General features: G+C 40.9%; 2 protein-coding genes across 2 annotated transcripts in view; one reads left to right on the top strand and one right to left on the bottom strand.

The window, feature by feature from the left end:
- Nucleotides 1-223: 223 nt before the first annotated feature.
- BHLHE22 (basic helix-loop-helix family member e22) lies at nucleotides 224-1620 on the top strand. Its single transcript, XM_055318303.1, has one exon. It carries the CDS (start codon nucleotides 312-314, stop codon nucleotides 1401-1403), a length of 1092 nt encoding a protein of 363 aa, XP_055174278.1. The 5' UTR covers nucleotides 224-311; the 3' UTR covers nucleotides 1404-1620.
- Nucleotides 1621-10432: 8812 nt separating this feature from the next.
- The window catches only part of LOC129505294 (cytochrome P450 7B1), a 176828-nt gene continuing 167952 nt past the window's right edge, over nucleotides 10433-19308 (bottom strand). The window contains exon 6 of the mRNA XM_055318287.1: nucleotides 10433-16490. Coding sequence (XP_055174262.1) covers nucleotides 16203-16490 — 288 coding nt within the window. The 3' untranslated portion in view covers nucleotides 10433-16202. The remainder of the gene's footprint in view (nucleotides 16491-19308) is intronic.

Here is a 19308-nt window from a genome sequence, read left to right as displayed (position 1 = left end):
GCTCAGAGCGGCGGCGGCGGCGGCGGCGGCGGCGGCGGCTCCACTCCCTCCGCGCCCACCCTCCCACCATGCGGGGCCGCGGCCCATGGTGAGCCCCAGCAGCCAGCACCATCGGCTGGAGACGAAGAAGAAGAAGAAGAGGAGGCGGAGAGCGCGGGGGAAGGCGAAAAAGAAAAAGAAGGGGAGAGGGCTGCCAGCAGCTCCGGGCCCGACGCGCGCACCAGCCCGGGAGCCCGGCTCGGGCGCGTCCGCGGCGCCGCCTGACTCCGCAGCCGAGGCGGCGGGCTGGGGCTGCGCGCCGGCGCCGGACCATGGAGCGCGGGCTGCACCTCGGCGCGGCCGCCGCGGGCGAAGACGACCTCTTCCTGCACAAGAGCCTGAGCGCCTCCACCGCCAAGCGCTTGGAGGCGGCCTTCCGCTCCACGCCCCCGGGCATGGACCTGTCCCTGGCGCCGCCGCCCCGGGAGCGCCCGGCGTCGTCGTCCTCGTCGCCCCTGGGCTGCTTCGAGCCGGCTGACCCCGAGGGGGCAGGGCTGCTGCTGCCACCGCCTGGGGGAGGCGGCGGCGGCGGCGGCGGCGGCGGGGTGGGCGTCCCCGGGCTGCTCGCGGGCTCTGCGGGCGTTGGGGGCGACCCCAGCCTGAGCAGCCTGCCGGCCGGGGCCGCCCTGTGCCTCAAGTACGGCGAGAGCGCGGGCCGGGGCTCGGTGGCCGAGAGCAGTGGCGGCGAGCAGAGCCCCGACGACGACAGCGACGGCCGCTGCGAGCTGGTGCTGCGGGCCGGAGGCGGCGACCCGCGGGGCTCCCCGGGCGCGGGAGGCGGCGGCGGCGGCGGCAAGGCGGCCGAGGGCTGCTCCAACGCCCACCTCCACGGCGGCGCCAGCGCCCCCCCGGGGGGCCCCGGCGGCGGCGGCGGGGGCAGCGGCGGCGGCGGCGGCGGCGGCGGCGGCGGCGGCGGCAGCAAGAAGTCCAAAGAGCAGAAGGCGCTGCGGCTCAACATCAACGCCCGGGAGCGCCGGCGGATGCACGACCTGAACGACGCGCTGGACGAGCTGCGCGCGGTCATCCCCTACGCGCACAGCCCCTCGGTGCGGAAGCTCTCCAAGATCGCCACGCTGCTGCTCGCCAAGAACTATATCCTCATGCAGGCGCAGGCCCTAGAGGAGATGCGGCGCCTCGTCGCCTACCTCAACCAGGGCCAGGCCATCTCGGCCGCCTCCCTGCCCAGCTCCGCGGCGGCGGCGGCGGCGGCCGCTGCCCTGCACCCGGCGCTCGGCGCCTACGAGCAGGCCGCCGGCTACCCGTTCAGCGCCGGGCTGCCCCCGGCCGCCTCCTGCCCGGAGAAGTGCGCCCTGTTCAACAGCGTCTCCTCCAGCCTCTGCAAACAGTGCACGGAGAAGCCTTAACCCCCCCCCCCCGGGAAACCCAAGACCGACCCAAAAGCTAGAGGAAAGTGAAAAGCTGCCCCCCCCTTTTATTTTGGTCCCCTCGTAGTTGTGAAACACTTGCAAAGCTAACAAAGCAGAGGCGAGAACTGAGGAGCAGTATCAGAGACAAACGGGACTCTTAGCCTTGACATCCCCTGAATCTCGGTCTTCGGGGTGGGGAGGGAGGGAGGAGGGAGGTGGAGTTGGGATGAAGTATGGGGGGGTCTTTTTTTTTTTTTTCTCATAAAAGTGGCGACTTCGGTGGCAGCCCAGACCGAGAGGAAGCTTAAAAATAAGTTGGGAAGTAGTCGCTTGGTTATTAAGCGTGGAGCGTTATTTATTCAATGGCAAAATACTAATCCTACTCATGATTGTGGATTTGGCTAGTGCTGAGGGGCAGAGGAGGAGTCCGGGGTTGGGTGGCTTGTGGGACAGAATATTCATTCAGACAAATCAGAAAGGGCACTTGAAAATAAATTTTGATTCTGAGCCAGGAGAAAAAAAAACTTGAAATGTAGACTTATTTAAGTGGGGGAAAAAAACCAGAAAGAGACACGTTGCTATGAAAAGACTTGTATTTTTTATTGTCTCTGAACTTTAATCCTGTGAAAATGCTCAAAAGTTTTGGCAAGAGTGATATAAAAAAAAAAACTGACTGTGGCTGAAAGAATTGCATTTAAAAATATTTATGTGCACCTTGTTACTTTTCACTCTGCGATGATGTATTAACAATTCATGGTATTTATTTGTTATTCTTCAATGACCCTTCCACATCAACAGTATTTATCATGTGTTAAGGTCATGGGTCTTATGTGCAGATTTTTTTAATGCCTCTAAAATTCTGTTTTATAGATTAACTTATACTGTGTGCCAAGTGTTTAAAAGGTTTATTTGCCAACAAGTATGAAGAGACATATTGATGTATCTGAGCTGCTTAGGTTTATCAAAGGTCACCTGGATACTTTCAGTTGCATCATCCCTGTATTTAAATTGAGCTTTAATAAATTGCTTCAGTCCAAAAATTACAGGAAAGGTGTATTCTTAATTGATGAATGAATTGATCTCTTTTTTTGAAAGGGGACTCCTTTGCATTCTAAAAGGGAAAGACATCACAGCAATAGATCCTATAAGTAAGAACATGCTAAGCAAATATTTTTCCAGGCTGTGCTGTGCATTTTTAAAAGGTCTAATTTAATCGCTTTTAATGTATATGTACATATATAAGTTATTTTAACTGTGGAGAATTATTTAAGTTAAAAGACTGGTTTGATTTGCCTATGGTGTGAAATCCTTTGTTATTTTTCTAAAAAAAAATAATAAAATTTAAAAAGAAATAAAATAAAACTAAGGAAGAGCAAGAAGCTATTTACCCAAAGTGAGCTTTCAGTTTTAGTTTGCATGGCTGTTTGCCTGCCTTTCTATCCTATGAAAATCAAGAAAACCTTTTTTAAAAATGGAGTCCTGCTATTTTCCAATCCTTGCAGATAATACAAATTCAGTTTGTCAGGTTGGATGGCGAGTTGGGAGCTATGATGGATCTACTGGCGGGTTTTGGATGTGTAAAGAATGATATATATATTAAATAGGTCAATCAGACTATGACAGCTATGTACGACCATTTGTATGTGTATCTATGTCAGAAAGAATCTTTATTAAAATATTTTGATCAAACATTTTATTATGCTGTGCTTTGTGGAAGGAGCAATCACCTCTCTTCTGTGTTACTCTTTGCTTGAAAGGTAACAAAAAAGAAAGGAGTTTCAGAGAAGGTGAAACTAAAGTTTTGGCAGGGTTACACAATTAAGAGTAGCCCTAGTTCACTTGTGTACTTGTTAATAGGATGATGGCTGGGCCTGTTCATTGGAGGAGAGATAAATGGGGTCACTGGTGAGACCCAGAGGAGATTCAGAGTTCCTATCTGCTGGCATGAACTTGAAGGCCGTGCTGTCCCTTGAACTCTTTTTCCCCACTTGTATGGCATTGGTAACCATGCCAGGGCCCACTGAAGAGGGTAAAGTTTTTTTAAAGAGTTTTAAGCAAAATTGATAGTTCCAACTGCCTGAAAGCCAAGGAAAAGGGATGGACTTGGATTCTCTGAGAATGGATTTTATTGTGGCTTTCCACTTTTTTTTATTTTCTTTTTTTTTTTTTTTTTTTTTTTTTTTTTTTTTGGTAACAGGAGAATCAACCAGGTTTAATTATAAGTGTAAAACAATGCCCATAGAGATTTTCAGAACTTACTGGTGTTGCTTGTTAATGAGATTTTTAGGGTCTATATGGGATTGTCTGTGTAGGCTTGTATTTGAACCTTAATAATGTCTTCAAATATAGAAGGCTTGATTTTTACTGTGGTGGTAGTGGTGGTGGTGGTGGTGGTGGTGGTGGTGGTGTTTCCTCTGTAGGCAGGAAAAAGCTACATGCATTTTTGTCTGCATAGCCTCAGCTCATAATGATATCCCTAAATGACATCAAACTTAGTGGGGGGTGAGGGAGGATATTTTCTGCTCCACTTGCCATCAAAAAAGATTAATCAGAACCTGTAACTTTTCAGAAAACATAACAGCGAAGGGCCTTGAAGCTGAAGCCCTCCCAGTCAGGGAGTGGGGGTAGAGGGAGGGAACAGACTGGGGCAGCCCCCAGGCAGGAAGAGACCGTCTCTCAGCATTTACCAGACAAAGCCTGGGTGCGTCTAATTATGATTATTAAAACAATTTCCATGACGATGTCTAATATTATGTTAATTTGAAAACAACTGTGTATGAAAACTGTCGACTATAATACCTAAATTCATTTAATGAAACACATCGTTAAGGCAATTAAACCTCCTGGATGTGATTAAGAAACATAATTACGACACTGTTCTGCGCCATAATTGGGTGTCTTTAATCAAGGGGTAAAGTGATCAGCAACACAGCCATTAGTTTGTATTGTTCTGGCCCTGCTGTCCATCATTCTGATTAGGAATTAACCACAGCCACCATCAGTTGAATTTTTTTCCTTTTTGCATATTAACATTATAGGGGATACATTTGCTGCAAGGTTTACTGCTTAATACTTCTCATTAAGAAGGCCTCCTTGAAATGCTTACTCTGTAACCTCTGTACTGTGCAACTATTATTAGGAAATGTGCAAATAACAAACCTTAAACTTCAGGAGAAAAAGAAATGCTCATCCTTCTTTCGCTCTTTAATAATTCAATCTGCAGTCTTAGTCCAGAAAGAGACTTGGAATGGTTGGGGAAAGGGAAGCAATGTTGAGAAGAAGTTGAAATGTCAGACGAATATGCACAATTATTAAAAAATAGCAGGGTTAATAATACCCATTTTCATGTTAATTTCAGACAGATCAATTCTCCTTCCAAGTCCAGGAGTTGGCCAGCGTTTGGTTCTAGGAATAAAGGTAGGGCATCTGGAAGGAAGGAGAGAGGGGTTTCCTTCCAGGGATTTATTTAGGTGGCCCTCCATGGGGGCCTCAAACTTCTCAAAGTTTCTTCAGCAGCAGCTTTTAGAGAAGGGAACCTTTGGTTGGAGAAACTGTCCTTCCCCCACCCGGCCAACCCCCCCCCCCCCCCCGCCGGCGCCGTTTCCTCTCTTGAGACTTGAGTCCTGAATTGGGGCCCCCTCTGGAAAGTTGGCCCACACACCTGTGCCCCAAGCACGTGGAGCAAGCACGTGGGGACCGAGTGGCGGGGTAGAGGGGCAGCCGTGTGGTCTTGGGCCCGCGCGGACAGGACAGGCCCGCCTGGAGGCTCGCGGGCTGCCGGGCACCTGGCCCGCCCCTGAGCCTGCTCCACACCCACGCACCTCTGGGCGCCGTCCTGAGCCACCTGCCGGAGGCATCCTGCTCCTCCGGTTTTGTCACAGAGAACAGAAAGTAGGCATATGAGGCAGAGGGAGGACCCTGGGTCCCACTTGGCCTCCTATTCCACCGGTTTCCTTCTCGAATTTTCTCTAATTTCGGTTATCTTCTCTACATTCTAATTCCTACTTAGGTCCCATCTCCACCTGGACACTAGGCACCTACAGAGGCGTCGGGGCCATCCGTGGACTCCTCCAGGACCACCAAATGATCATCTCCGAAGATCTGGCGGGTTAACCCTCCTCTCCCCTCCCCTCCCCATCTTCAGAGTGTGTGTGTGTGTGTGTGTGTGTGTGTGTGTGTGTGTGTGTGCGAGTGCGCGCGCACTCCGTGCCGCAGTCTTCACTCTCCGCAGCTGGGCATCCCCCCAAGATCCCGTGTTGAGCTTAAATTCTTTTCCCTTCTATCCCACCCACCGCCCATCCTAACTGCCGACAGCTCACCGGGGAGGGCCCAGGCTCCCGGGGTTCCCTTCTCCACGCGCTCTTGGTCTCGGATTCTGGAACCGAACCCTTCCACGCGCCCCGGACCCCGAGATTGCTCTAGCATGACTGGCACTGACTTTTCCAATGTAATGACTTATGAAAGATATAATCATGTGTTAAATTGAATCCTCCGTTTAACTGTTAATGGTGTGCTCTGGGCACATTTACGTATTAGATGCTATGGTAACTAATTACCACTAGGAAAAAGGGTAATACACTTCCCAGACTTTGAAAAATAATGATGAGAGTTCACTTCCCGGCTCGCAGCACACTGTGGCGGCTCTGCCGGCTGGAGCGCCCGAGTGAGGAGAGCCCGCGAGTGGGCTCATAGAAGGCAGGAAGGAGGTGGTGAATCCTGGTCACGAGCCTCTGTAGCGAAACCTGTAATGAAGCTGTGCTTCAGTGGGGGGAGTGGTACTGGGGGGGGGGGCACCAAGAACGCCACCAAACAAAATTAAACTGCAAGACGTAAACATCAGAAACATAAATAAGTTTTCTTTTAATTAAAATGCAGGTCAGATTAAATTATCCACGTGCCAAGGAACTTTACATCAATTAACAGTTTTTTTGTTGTGTGCGCAAAATAAATGAGCCCGTCTCCTGCGCGCTCTGCGTTGGCACTTATAACTCAGATATGCCCCTGGATCTGCCAAGCCAATGACGTGGAGGTTGATTTAAATGTGGCCTTTTAAATCAGACATTGGGCACAGGAGGCGGAAGGAGGGGAGCGGGGGTGGGGGAACCGGGAGACAATGACTTAAGTTTAAGAGCAAAAACAACTCTCAGGGTGAGCGTCCTTTTCTTCCCGCAGGATCTCTGGCTCTTCTGATCCACTGATGAGTGATTACTGGAACCAGGGTTCCAAGGTTGTGCTGAGTAACCGGGTGTCTGTCTCTCCCCAAGGCCAGGAGTGGGGACTGGGGATTTGGGAGGGTAGGAGAAGGGAGGGTGCAGACGGAGCGCGCACAGCACAGGTGCCCACCGCGCTGCCCTGCTCGCGCCGCGCCCTGGGAGGGACTGGGTCTCCGCAGCCGCGGAGCACCCCTTCGCCCGGTGCTTCCCCCAGACTGGGTTCCCAGCCCCTCCAGACCGAGCAAAAGCCAACCTCCAAGTTTCTTCGCACAAAAAGCGAAGTTCAGGGGCCCTGCCTCAAACTCTCTTTCTAGAGGTGGCACTAAGATCGAGGTGTCCCCTGCGCCCTCAAGGCAGGTGGCCTCACGTCCAGATGCCAGGCTTGTCAGGAGCACCCCACAGCCGTGCTAACTAAACCCAGGAATTCTGTGAAAACGACCCGTTTTTAAACCTCAAAGAGCCCTTCGCTTCCTAACAAGGCAGGGAAACTCTTTGCTCGCTTTTCCTGAGGTTTAATTTGGGTTCAATTCTAAATTACTCGCCTTAACATGATCCAGGAGATTTCTGGACTATTACAAAATTATCAGGTACCCTTGAGTGCATGTGCATGTGCGTGTGTGTGACTTTTCTTTCCCTTCCACTATAGTGCCCCTAACTCGGGCAATATGGAAAAACAGATTAGAAACTTTATGAGAAATGACTGGGCTGGAAAGGTTAGACTGCAAAGAGAAAGAGGATTTTGCAGCTCCCCCCTCCACATATAATCAAATAGACATGCCTATCTTACAAGTAAGCCTCCAGGATGCGTTGATGGGGAGTTAGCTTTAATTATGCACACTGTGATATCATTCTCCTTTCCAGCTTGGGAAAGAGTTAATTCTTTCCCAAAGACCATAGTTGCCCTTGTCTTCTCAACCTGATTCAGAGATGCAATAAAATATGAAGCAAATTTATGATCTGTTTCAAGCATTTTATTGCTGTATTTTTAAATTCATATATGCACATATAAGAACTATGATCTGTGAATAATTTGAAATGCTATAGTAGAATGATACATTTTAGATAAAACATAACCATATCTTTATATAATTGTCTCAGATTAAAATAAAAAAGAAAAATAGATTTCTAATGTGGACCAAACTGAAAAACTAATGACAGCCATAAACTGCTAACCAACCATAAATTAACATCTTCATCAAATGCTAAAATGGTATCAGTGGTTATATAAAGCAATTATTATTTCTCCTTATAAGTTTTTGAATAAAGTTCAGGGATATTTAAAGGATCCATTATTTACAAATGCTTCACAATCTTAAAGATTTCACATTTTATTAGGAGGATGGTTGTAACGCAAATCTGCTGTGTTAATAGAGATGTTTAGAGATGAGAATTTAGATTTAAACATAAAAATGCTTCATGGCCTAAGCTCATTTTATGCATTTATTCTGCTCTGGCAATTATTGAAACACTTGGTATAAGGATTTCTTTGTTAGATATCTTCATCTCTCCTTTAAAGGGAGAAGATAAATAATACCTTATTATAATGGGAGAGACTCAGATTGTATACCTAACTGGTTAAAACATTAAATCATGCACTGACTATTTAAGTAAGTACAACTATATTTGCCATGTACAGTTTCCCTGCAGAGCTATGGTCAAAATTTTGATATCAGGCTGAGCCTGTGCCCTCCATCTGAGACATCCACGAAAAGAAACAATTTTCCAACCAGGCCTCCACAGAAACATGAAGAGCCATGGAAGGGGAAAAGAAATCTATCTTCTGAATATTGCATATACCAGGAAGTAGGGTCAGGGAGTAACTTTTTTTTTTTTTTTTTTTTTGGTGAAGCATCAGGCATATATATCTTTTAAAATACTGAAATACTAAATACTTTCTCGAGAGTGAAATTAAATAAAATCTAGAATTACTGATCAAAGTAAGCTCTTTTTTAAATTAAAAAAATGTTTTCTGAAAACCAAACTTACTTGGACTATAGAGTATCTGCATGGCGTACATAATCAAATTATCTCTGCCACTCAATCCTTGTTTACAGTAGGTTGTCCTACAGGGTAGTTTTTGTGGATGAACATCTCCAAAGTTCAAGGATTAACTAAGTAAGGTCTTCAACTGGCTAAGTCCTGGGACCACTCTTATGGTTTTTGCAAACACTGTTTAGTCTGAGGACTTTCTTCTGTAGAATTGAATGTTATTTCATAGCTTTTGTGTAAATCGAAAATTAGTTCAAAATAAAAAGTTTAACAAAATGGATACTTAATTTTCAAAACACAGAGTATTTTCCGTATACTTAAGATTCATTTAAAAAGTTTCAAAAGTGATTTCAAATATTTTTTAAAATTCCATTTAAAAAGGTTAAGAAAAAATTAGCTAAAAAATAAAAAGGCAAAGACATTTGGAAAACTTTAACTATATTGGATGGTTCTTAGAATTTGTGAAATAAAGGTCTATTTCATTTAAACATTAAGCATAAAAGATAAAAGAATGTACTAAAATTTCGTGTTGTCAGGTAATAATGACATTTTTGTTAACTATAATGGCTAGTTCTTAGAAATAAATGTTATATGGATTAAATGTTCTCTTGTAAATAAATAAAAATCTCAAACTAATACATACTTTATAACTGTTTAAATTTGACTAAATAATGAATCATTCATACCTTTACCTGTTATATACCTGTTATTAGATTATAGTTACCTTTAACTCTAGTTTCTTCTAAAGGCACAAAATGTTATAAGAAAAATGCTTCATGAGTGTATCTCTAAACACTTCTGTATCATCTGTAATATATTATATCTCTCCTTATAAAAATGAATATGTTTAGGAATTGAGAATATAATAATAATTAACAATAAACTATATCAAACCCACTTAAACTTATCCAGCATAACCACTGAGCATTTTTTTCTATCCAGCCATATCCTGAATAGAAAATGCATATTATTACTCACATGATCAGGGCTAATTCCAGACAATTAAAAATACAATTTTTATTTACTCACTAAGTGTTTTTAGAATAGAATTGAAAGCAGAGCTGATTATTTCACAGATTGCCCATTTACTGACATAATTTATCTTAGTTGTTAAACAACACTGAACTGACTAGTTGAAATACACAGGAACACCTTTAGAGTCTAAGACAAGTACCGGTAAAATGTTAATGACTCACGGGAGTGTTTCTTAGGCCAAGTGTCCAGTGAAACGCTGTTATATACAGTTACGGAAGGAGCCACATCTAGTCTTCATCAACACCATTGTAGTACTTGCTTTATTTACAGTTTTGGATTTCAGCTTTATGAATAAATAAAATACTGTCCGAGTATTATTCAGCTTCATTCATGATATTGATAAGTGATCTATGGAAGACAAAGACCACTCTCTTCCATTTTTGTTGTTCTTTTACATCGCTCCATGGAATGACTGCAATTATTAAGAACTATGGTCTGGCAAGGTCAGCCTGGCTAAAAGAAACTTATTAAAACTTATCAGTCCCTGCTCTTTCTTAGGTCTGCTTTTATCATTTCCCACATGAAATAGCTAAGTTAAAATATACTGAGAAATACTTTGAATGTAACAACAAATGTACTTTTAGGGAGAATATCAGAAAATAAGAACATTGTGTGTGTGTGTGTGTGTGTGTGTGTGTGTGTCTATGTGTGTGTTTGAGGTGGGGGGAAGACAGGGATATGAGGATATTCAGACAGCAAAATGATTTCCAAATAACTTGTTATTTGAAACCAAATCTGTTACCGAACATACTCCTAGTAGGGAAATAAGGACATATAGTCATTCACCTGTGCTTTAAAAGTTGATTTATTGAATTATTGTTGTGAATAAAAGGTAATTAAATAGATTTACAAAGCATTTGCATTTCTTACCTAATGTCTTTTTAAGATTTGCTTCCTCATAAATCCACATAAATACCATTTTAGAATCAAAGGGTAATATTAAACAATTCAGAACAACAGTTTTTTGGAATATACAGCACTCCTTTGACTAAAAAATATTTTTAAACATAAGTATTGCCAAATTATCTATTTAAAATTGTACAATGGAGTTTTTCACAAATTAAATGTATCTTATTCAAGAAAAGTATTATAAACAAAATAAAGATTTAAGCTAAAAGGCCAAACATCATTGATCACTGATTTAGATTAACACTATGAAGAAGACTGAGTAATAATTACTTTAGAGAAATAGTAGAGAGTTTTATGTGATTGCTCATTATAATTTAAAATAATGCTACAGGGAATGTAATCTTGGCTTGCTAACTTTTTCTTAATTGAGTATGTGAATATGAATACCTAATAATGCAGTTCAAGTAAATAATAGTTTGCCTTAGTGTGAATTTAATAGGTTAAAAACAGTGCTCATTCTAAGGGCATAATGATTCTTTTATAATTATTGACATTATTTTATACTAAGATCAAAACCTGAATAACTTTTGTACTTTGATCTTTGAAATTGGTTTTAAGATTCCACTGTTAAATTAGAAGACACTTACAAGAAGTGTTACCCAAATTATTTTTTATGAGAAAATAAACAGGAGTAATTATGTAGATTTTCGGTATGGAAACTCCTTTACCTTAGACTAGTGACCTCACACTTAATGATAAAATGGAGAAAATATAATTACATGTGCCAAGAAAGCCAAAAGAAGGCAAATAAATGTTCCCATAAGGGTTGCTTAGCAGCATGCCTTATTTAGTGGTAAACAGGCTTTTTCTTAATATCCTCAGAGCATTTAGTTTTTGCTAACTGAATGCTTTATTACTGTTGGTCACTGACATAAAACAGTATTATTATTCATTTCCTTTAATTTCAAACTTAAGGGAGGCTGTAAAAATGAAAAGATGGATTCTTATGATATGTAAACTATTGTTTTTAAAACATTTTATTTTTTTTTAAGATTTTATTTATTTATTCATGAGAGACAGAGAGAGAGAGAGAGGCAGAGACATAGGCAGAGGGAGAAGTAGGCTCCATGCAGGGAGCCTGACGTGGGACTCGATCCCGGGATTCCAGGATCATTCCCTGGGCCAAAAGCAGGTGCTAAACCGCTGAGCCACCCAGGGATCCCCTTTAAAACATTTTAGAGTCTCAATGATTTGGTTTGGCTATTTTTGTCATATAATCACAATACCCAGTGTATATGTTTTATTGTGTATAATTATGTACATAGTAATTTCTCATTATAGAACACTACTTTGGAATGAGTGATGTAAGGTTAGTTAGATCTAGTGATAGATGAGAGTTGTAGAACTGTTTTAAAGAGATGAATTTATTTCTTACAAGGACACATACATTAAATTAGTTGTGTATGTGTTGTTTTCCCCAATACATTGTGTGTTCTTGAATAAGGGTAATCCAGTACATAGCAACATATCTAGAACAGAGGCAATGCTTAATAAATGTTTGATTGAATTAATGAATAATGAACTATGTATGACTAAAAAAAGTATTCCCTTTAACAAATACATAAGAACAGTCTTAAAAAGACACAACTTTGTTAAATTATCTCCTTTACGACTTCATGTTTGCATACTGCATTACACTTTTCAAAATAAATTCACACATCTTACTATGTTTAATCCTTATCATGAACCCTCAAGTCAAAAAAGCCTTATTATTTTTATTTTGCATATAAAGAACTGGAGCAATGACAGGCAAAATGACTGGTCGATGATAACAAACTAGTCATATCATAGCTAGAATCCATGTTTTTAAACTTATTTATCCATGGTATTTTTTTCTACTCATAAACACACTTTAAAGACTAGCTGTAAGCCTATAATAAGACTCTCTTATTTTGTTTCTACTGTCCATCCCTTTTATATAATATTTTCTCATTTTGTTTATTCTTACTTTGTATTCTACATTCCTATACACACTTCTAATTATATGTTAAGCAGAAATTAGAACTGAATAATTTCCTGTGTTCTCTCTACTATACCATTGCAGAAGTGTACTACTGAGACAAATAGAAGAATATGGAGGTCTCTGCTTCAGGTCATATGGTGGGCTAGATGTCCTCCTAGTATAAAAAGAAGGGGCTATGCTTTGTGGCAGGCAGAAGATAAAGCCTAGGTTCCAAGCTGGGTGTGTATGTGTGAAATCCAAGACTGCCACCCAAAGCCAAGAACTTGCAAAGCGAATTTCCTTAGTAGGGGAACTAGAAAGAAACCTTGTTCCACAGAGCAAAACTGTGAGTAGACTTGCCTCTCTCAGCGATGGTGAAGGAAAACAAAAACAAAACAGAAAGTCTCTCCTGTCTATTCCTAGTCATAGGGAGCTTTGTAGCTGATTCAAGGCTAGAACCCACACACAATACTTATGTATCTCCCATCCCTCATCCCCTCCCAAAATACTCAAGCTGCAAACTTAAAGTGAACTGTGTTTGATAATAACATCAGCAGTCAGACAAAAGAAACTCGACTTCTCCCTGAAGGAGTGAGTTTTAAACTCAGGACTTAAAATATTTCCAAAGATAAAATTCCAAGGAATATGGGCTCAATAAACATGCTTCCAGAGATAAAATTCCAAGGAATATGGGCTCAATAAGCATGCTGTACTAAGAGTTAAACAAACAAACAAACTATAGAATCAGACCCACAAAACACTAATGATTTAGAAGTGTCAGACACATAATATAAAACAGGTTTCTTAATATACTTTAAAAAATGAAAGAGGATATTGAGCCTATGATGAAGGGAAAAGACATCAAAAATTACCAGGAAGATATGAAGAACAAAAGAGAATTCTCAAACTGAAAATGTAATCATCGAACTTAGCAAATTCAGTGGGATCAGAAAAACCAAAAGCTGATAAGTTGGCAGCTGGCACTCTGGCTCAGAATCAACCCACAGAAGGGAGAGGGTCGTAAGGACCTGAGGATAGAAAGTAACAAATTAGTAACACATACACACATACAAAGGGTGAATGAAGGCAGTTGTGAACTGTGTGTGTGCATGTGTGTACGTGTGTGTGCACACCACAAGGGTTGGGAACAGAGTTTGCGGCAGCGCAGGGTAGTGGATGGTGGACACAGCAGTCGGAGGGTAGGTAGGGGTAGAGTTTTTAGTTCTTGCTTTGGCCTCTCCCTCAAATTAAGGGTCTAATGGATATAGTTTCCATCCCAAGGTGAAGAGATCATTAAATCATGGTGGGTGCATGTTACGGAATACTACACAGGTGTCAGAAGCAACAGATTAATATACATCTGTATATATTTGTGTGTGTATATATATATAAAGTTATATGAATATATCTTTAAAAACACAGAGCTTAATAAGAAAATTAAGAAGGATCTCATCTATAGAAAGTATGTTTATGTACATTAACATGCACATAGGTAATATGTTTTATAAAAATATTTAGTTATGAAAAGATACATATCAAAAACATTAGAATGTTTGCTTATGATGGGGAGGAGTATAATAGTGAAGATTCGGGGTAAGATAGAAGGAGATAAAGTCAGAGAGGCCTTGCTTGGACAAATCATAATTGTGTACCAAGAACTAAGAGGTATAAGGGATATGATTACTCAATCCCATGAAGTTAAAAAAAAAAGAAAAAAGAGGGACGCCTGAGTGGCTCAGTGGTTAAAGCGTCTGCCTTTGGCTCAGAGCGTGATCCTGGAGTCCCGGGATCAAGTCCCGCATCGGGCTCCCTGCATGGAGCCTGCTTCTCCCTCTGTCTGTGTCTCTGCCTCTCTCTCTGTCTGTGTCTCCCATGAATAAATAAACAAACAGATATTTAAAAAAGATAGAAGAAGAAGAAAGAAACAAACTCCATGGATGAGATAAAGAGCAGATTAGGTACACTGTACAGAGACTAAACTGAGAGTGAGATCTAAACAAATGCCCTAGGATGTAAATTAGAAGTAGAAAATCCGGGGAGGAAAGGTCAAATAACATGGCGTGCAGAGTGGGAGGATCTAAAGGAGTCTGGGAGAGGTATTACTCAGAGGTGATGGTTAAGAATATTTCCTACTTTCCTAAAAGACACACATTTTCAGACTCAAGAGGCACCATGACATGCAAGCATGATAGAGACTAAGAACATCAAAGACAAAAAGAACATGTTGACATCGTCAGAGAGAAGAGGTAGACTGCCCTCTGAATAATTAAACTAAGGGCTAGCCTCTTGATAGCAACAGTGGAAGCCTTAAGAACACACAGTATCTTCAGAGTGCTGGGAGGAAAGAGGTCTGTATGCACAGCAAAAACATCTTTCAAGAACAAGGGCGAAAATAAAGACATCTCCAATCCATCAAAACCCAGCAAAGCCTTACTAAGAAATGTTCAGAGCATGGATTTCAAGAAGGAGACTATAAATGCTAGAACATCTATTAATTATTAAATATTGTAAGTATTTTATATATGTTACTTTAAAAATCAGTTTCCTTTTTAAAAACAATAGCATGAAGCTGAAATAGTAGAAGTTCCAATCCATGCAATGCATATTAACTGAATCTTATTATCTGCTTTTCCTGTTAAATACAGCAGCATCATTTAGGTCAGATGCTAAACCACCACCCAGTAACCTGAAATTAGAAAGCACTGAATCGTGGACACAATGCTGCACTGTGGCATATAAAATTATATGGCATTACATAATGGTGTAACTCAAAAGAATACAGATAAACTCTAAGTCAAAAAGGTGATGTGTCAAGAACAAATACCCCTATCTGGTTTCTCAGTTTATATAAATGGAAGCGTTCAGGAAAGAGTTCATTGCAATACTGGCATAACTCTCATAGTTTACACTTAAATCAAATGCTACCATCAATCCTGTCATGATTTCAACATTTGCTCTTAACAACAAACCTAATACTAATGTCTCCAGCAATTGCTAAAAATATAATAGGTTTTGTGTGTTCTTATACATTAAATCTTATCAGTATCTAACTTAACATGAGTGGTCTTACATGACAAGAAATTTTGTTGCATTGAGCTATAGTATACAAAGTAATAAAGGACATTTATGGATGATTAAATATTGAAGTGAAGTTGAAGCATTTAATCTACTGCAAAACTCATTTAAGGCAAGCGTACCTAGCCGACGTAGATATTATTGATATTACACTTGAAGGGAACATTTTCATCCAGTTTATCTCATGAAAATTTAATTTCCTTCTTCTCTGAGAACTTTGAATTTGTTAGACTGTGTCCATCTCCAGCACAAATTTCCACTAGTACATAAAGTGTGGGTTTACATATTAGAGAAGAATCTGAGTGACTTAAAAAAAATCTCACAGTGCCAAATTTATTGTGGTACATTTGCTATGACAGGAGAAAATCACAATATGTAGAAAAACATAAAAATGCTATTTTGAGTTTATCATTATGCTGATTTTTATGTCTATTTTCATGTCGACATCGTATTTTAGTTTATGATGAGTTTTGTGACCAAGTACAAACTGGACTGATCACAGGTCAAATATAAGTGGGCACTTTTTAAACAAAAAAATAAAACAATTATATTTGCAGAAATTCAAAACAAATAGATGAGCTGAGGATATTTAGGTTAGTTCGGATAGATTTCTTTTCTTTCTTTTTAGCTCCTTTAAGTTTTTACTTTGTACCTAAAGAAAACATCAGAAGCTGGATGCTGAACACCAAGCAAAAGGCGGCTTCGGTTTGCTATTACAGGTTTATCATCAATTAGTTCTAAATCAAAATAAGTTAAAAGTACAACCAACAATTGCTTTATTTCAGCAACTGCTAAAAATCGGCCTGGACATTTGCTGGTTCCAATACCAAACGGCAACAGGTAATACTTCAGCCTTTTTCCTTTTTTGAAAAAGGTGGTTTTCTTCTTACCATCTTCTACAAAACGATCAAATCTAAACTCCTAGAGAGAAGAAATAAGGAGTGTTAAAATGCAAAATTTACATGAAATAGTTTGAGGTCAGGTCCACAAAGTTGCCAGCTGTCTTAAAAGGCTCTTTTTAATCCTGCAGATGCCAGAAAGCAAAACTTGACTATAGATTATATATGAACTTTCAACTAACTCAAATACTACTGGGAAATGATTTCTCCCTTATCATAGTGAAATGCTAACACCTATAGGACTCTTCTTCCCAATTTGCATCTCTCTCTCTCTCTTTTTAAGTTCTTTTCTTTTTTCTTAAGATTTTATTTATTATTTGACAGAGAAAGAGCAAGAGAGCACTTTTGGGGGAGAGAGAAAAAGCAGGCTCTCCGCTGAGCTGGGGGACCCTGATCCCAGGACCCTGAGATCACAACCTGAGCTGAAGGCAAATGTTTAACTATTTATATGGAGCCACCCAGGCGTACCCCTCACATCTCTCTCTTATTCTCAGTTTCCTAAGTTTAGAGGTAGTCTCTGTATTTTTGTTCCCTAAAAAGGGTCAACTGATGGGCACTTGGTGGGCTGATGTTGGGTAAAAGGTAAGGGCTGCTGTGCTGCTGCCATTGTTACTATGGAATAATGATCTATTGTCCACAGGAGCTGCTCAATACGCTTTTTCTATTTTTTCCCAGTCAGCTACCAATGGATAAGGATGAGGACTGTGAGCTTAGGATTCAGTGCTTATGTTTTTAAATAGACATAAAATGAAATTTGAAACTTATATGAAGTCCCCGAGAGGAACGAAGCCACAAAAATCTATCTTACTTCTTTTTTGGTGTTGTACTGAATTTCTCCTCTCACGGTGCTAATACAATGGACTCTCTTTTGGGTTAACTCTAGGGTGGCAGGTTATTTCCCATATGTTTTTATTAAAAAGTTCTATTACTTGTTACAGAAAATTATGGGACTGGTTTATCTAGGGTGTTTAGCCTGGCATTAATTTACTCTCACTTGAGTTTCTGAGAAGAAACTGAGTGACCTTATTTCAGCCCATGGTGAATTAAGCCATTGATTAAATTAATGCACGTGGCATGCATGAAAATGACCAAGTATTTCCCATAGTGGTGCTCATTAGCATTAAACCTGCTCAGCACACAACTTTGATATGAACTACATGAAGTCAGAGGCAAAGAAGCAGGTCAGATAGAAAGCATTTCATGCTATAGCGAAAACCCTACAAAATGTGGATGGATTCTGAACCCATCACAACGATCTAATTTTCTCACTCAATATGAATGCCATCAAAGTAATTTCCTTTAAAAGTTTGGGCACCTGGGTGGCTCAGTGGTTGAGTGTCTGCCTTTGGCTCAGGTGGTGATCCTGGGGTCCTGGGATCAAGTCACGCATCAGGCTCCCTGCAGGAAGCCTGCTTCTCCCTCTGCCTATGTCAGTGCCTTTCTCTCTGTGTCTATCATGAATAAATTTAAAAAAATCTTAAAAAAATACTGGGTTAAGTCATTCAGTAAGAATGACATCAAAATAATTTTCTTAAAAGTACTGGGTCTGTCTTCATTTACCTAGATACTGATTTTGATAAATATACAGGCTTGGAAAACACCTTTGGATGGTTTCAATTCCCCTTCAACTTGCTAGTTGAACACAAGTATTTCTCCCACCCCACAGACGGTGCTGAGATGTATCTGAATGGGATCTAACCAGTACTGAACTAAAAATAACCATGCATCGCTGTAGTAATGACAAGGACACTTTTGTGGACATGCACTTTGTCACTGGAGATAGAGTACAATATGGTACTCTCTCCTGATGACCTTTTCCATTACTGGGGCCCATGCTTGTTGCCTGAACTTAGGACTGCTCCTTCCTCCTTCTCACTGACCAATGTGAGGAGAGAATACTCCACAAGAGCTCCTCACTTAGCCAAGTCAGTTCAAATTAACTTCCTCATGATATATAGGACAAAGGTGTCACTGTAGCTGCACTATTTAGGGTAGGAAAAACAAGGTTTGCGTACGCACCAATCACAGTAATCACACTTGCTCTGGCCTCTGACTGATTAAAAAGATAGGGTGTGGGAATTGGCCTCGTCAGCACTATGGAGGAACCGTCTGTGAGGACATCTGAGAGAAGTTTCTTTCTTGTGAAGAAAGAAAAACAAACAAACTAAAAAATGGTTAATCACCTCTTCTCTTCTGGCCCTAGATATATGTGAATATGATGCCTGCGACTGCCATGGCCACCGCATTAAAGATGGAGCTAACCCACAGGAGATAGCAGAGCCAAGAAATCCCAGGAGATCGGAGTTGTCACATTGTCTTATTTATCTCTGTATTTTCAAAGCACCCAACATAGTGCTATGCGCACAGTAGAGGTTCCATATACATTTGTTGAATTAATGAATAAATACATGACAATAAAGTATATTTTAAAAGCAATATTCAGGCTTTTGAAGAAAACACAGATATTGGATGAGTAAATAAACATGTAGAGAATGAAGCGTAGATGAATATTCAACGTTCATAAATAGAGAATGGTATAATATTTAGCACTAGAAATCAAGATAGGAGAGATGACACAATTTTCTGGATAGAAAGGAGTTTTGGTACAAGTGGCTGAGGAACATTGAACCCCTTAATTTGTATGCTCCAAATATTGTGTTTAGTTCAGTTTAAGAGATTTTTTTGAACATTTCCCGTATGTGAGACTTTGAAGTTAAAATAAGGCATTAAAACATAGTCTAAAAAACATTAATAAAACATAGTCTTACTGAGATAGGTGACATACAATATAATCAAGTTTTATATTCACTCAATCATCATTCTGGGTGTAGGATTCCAGA

The sequence above is a fragment of the Nyctereutes procyonoides genome, unplaced genomic scaffold, assembly GCF_905146905.1.
Source record: "Nyctereutes procyonoides isolate TBG_1078 unplaced genomic scaffold, NYPRO_anot_genome, whole genome shotgun sequence".
NCBI classification, from domain to species: Eukaryota; Metazoa; Chordata; class Mammalia; order Carnivora; family Canidae; genus Nyctereutes; species Nyctereutes procyonoides.
Note: the sequence above shows the minus strand (reverse complement) of the source record. Positions and strands in the feature narration are given on the sequence as shown.

Coding starts and splice junctions, on each gene's coding strand:
- BHLHE22 (XM_055318303.1), top strand. CDS start 312: ATGGAGCGCGGGCTGCACCTCGGCGCGGCCGCCGCGGGCGAAGACGAC.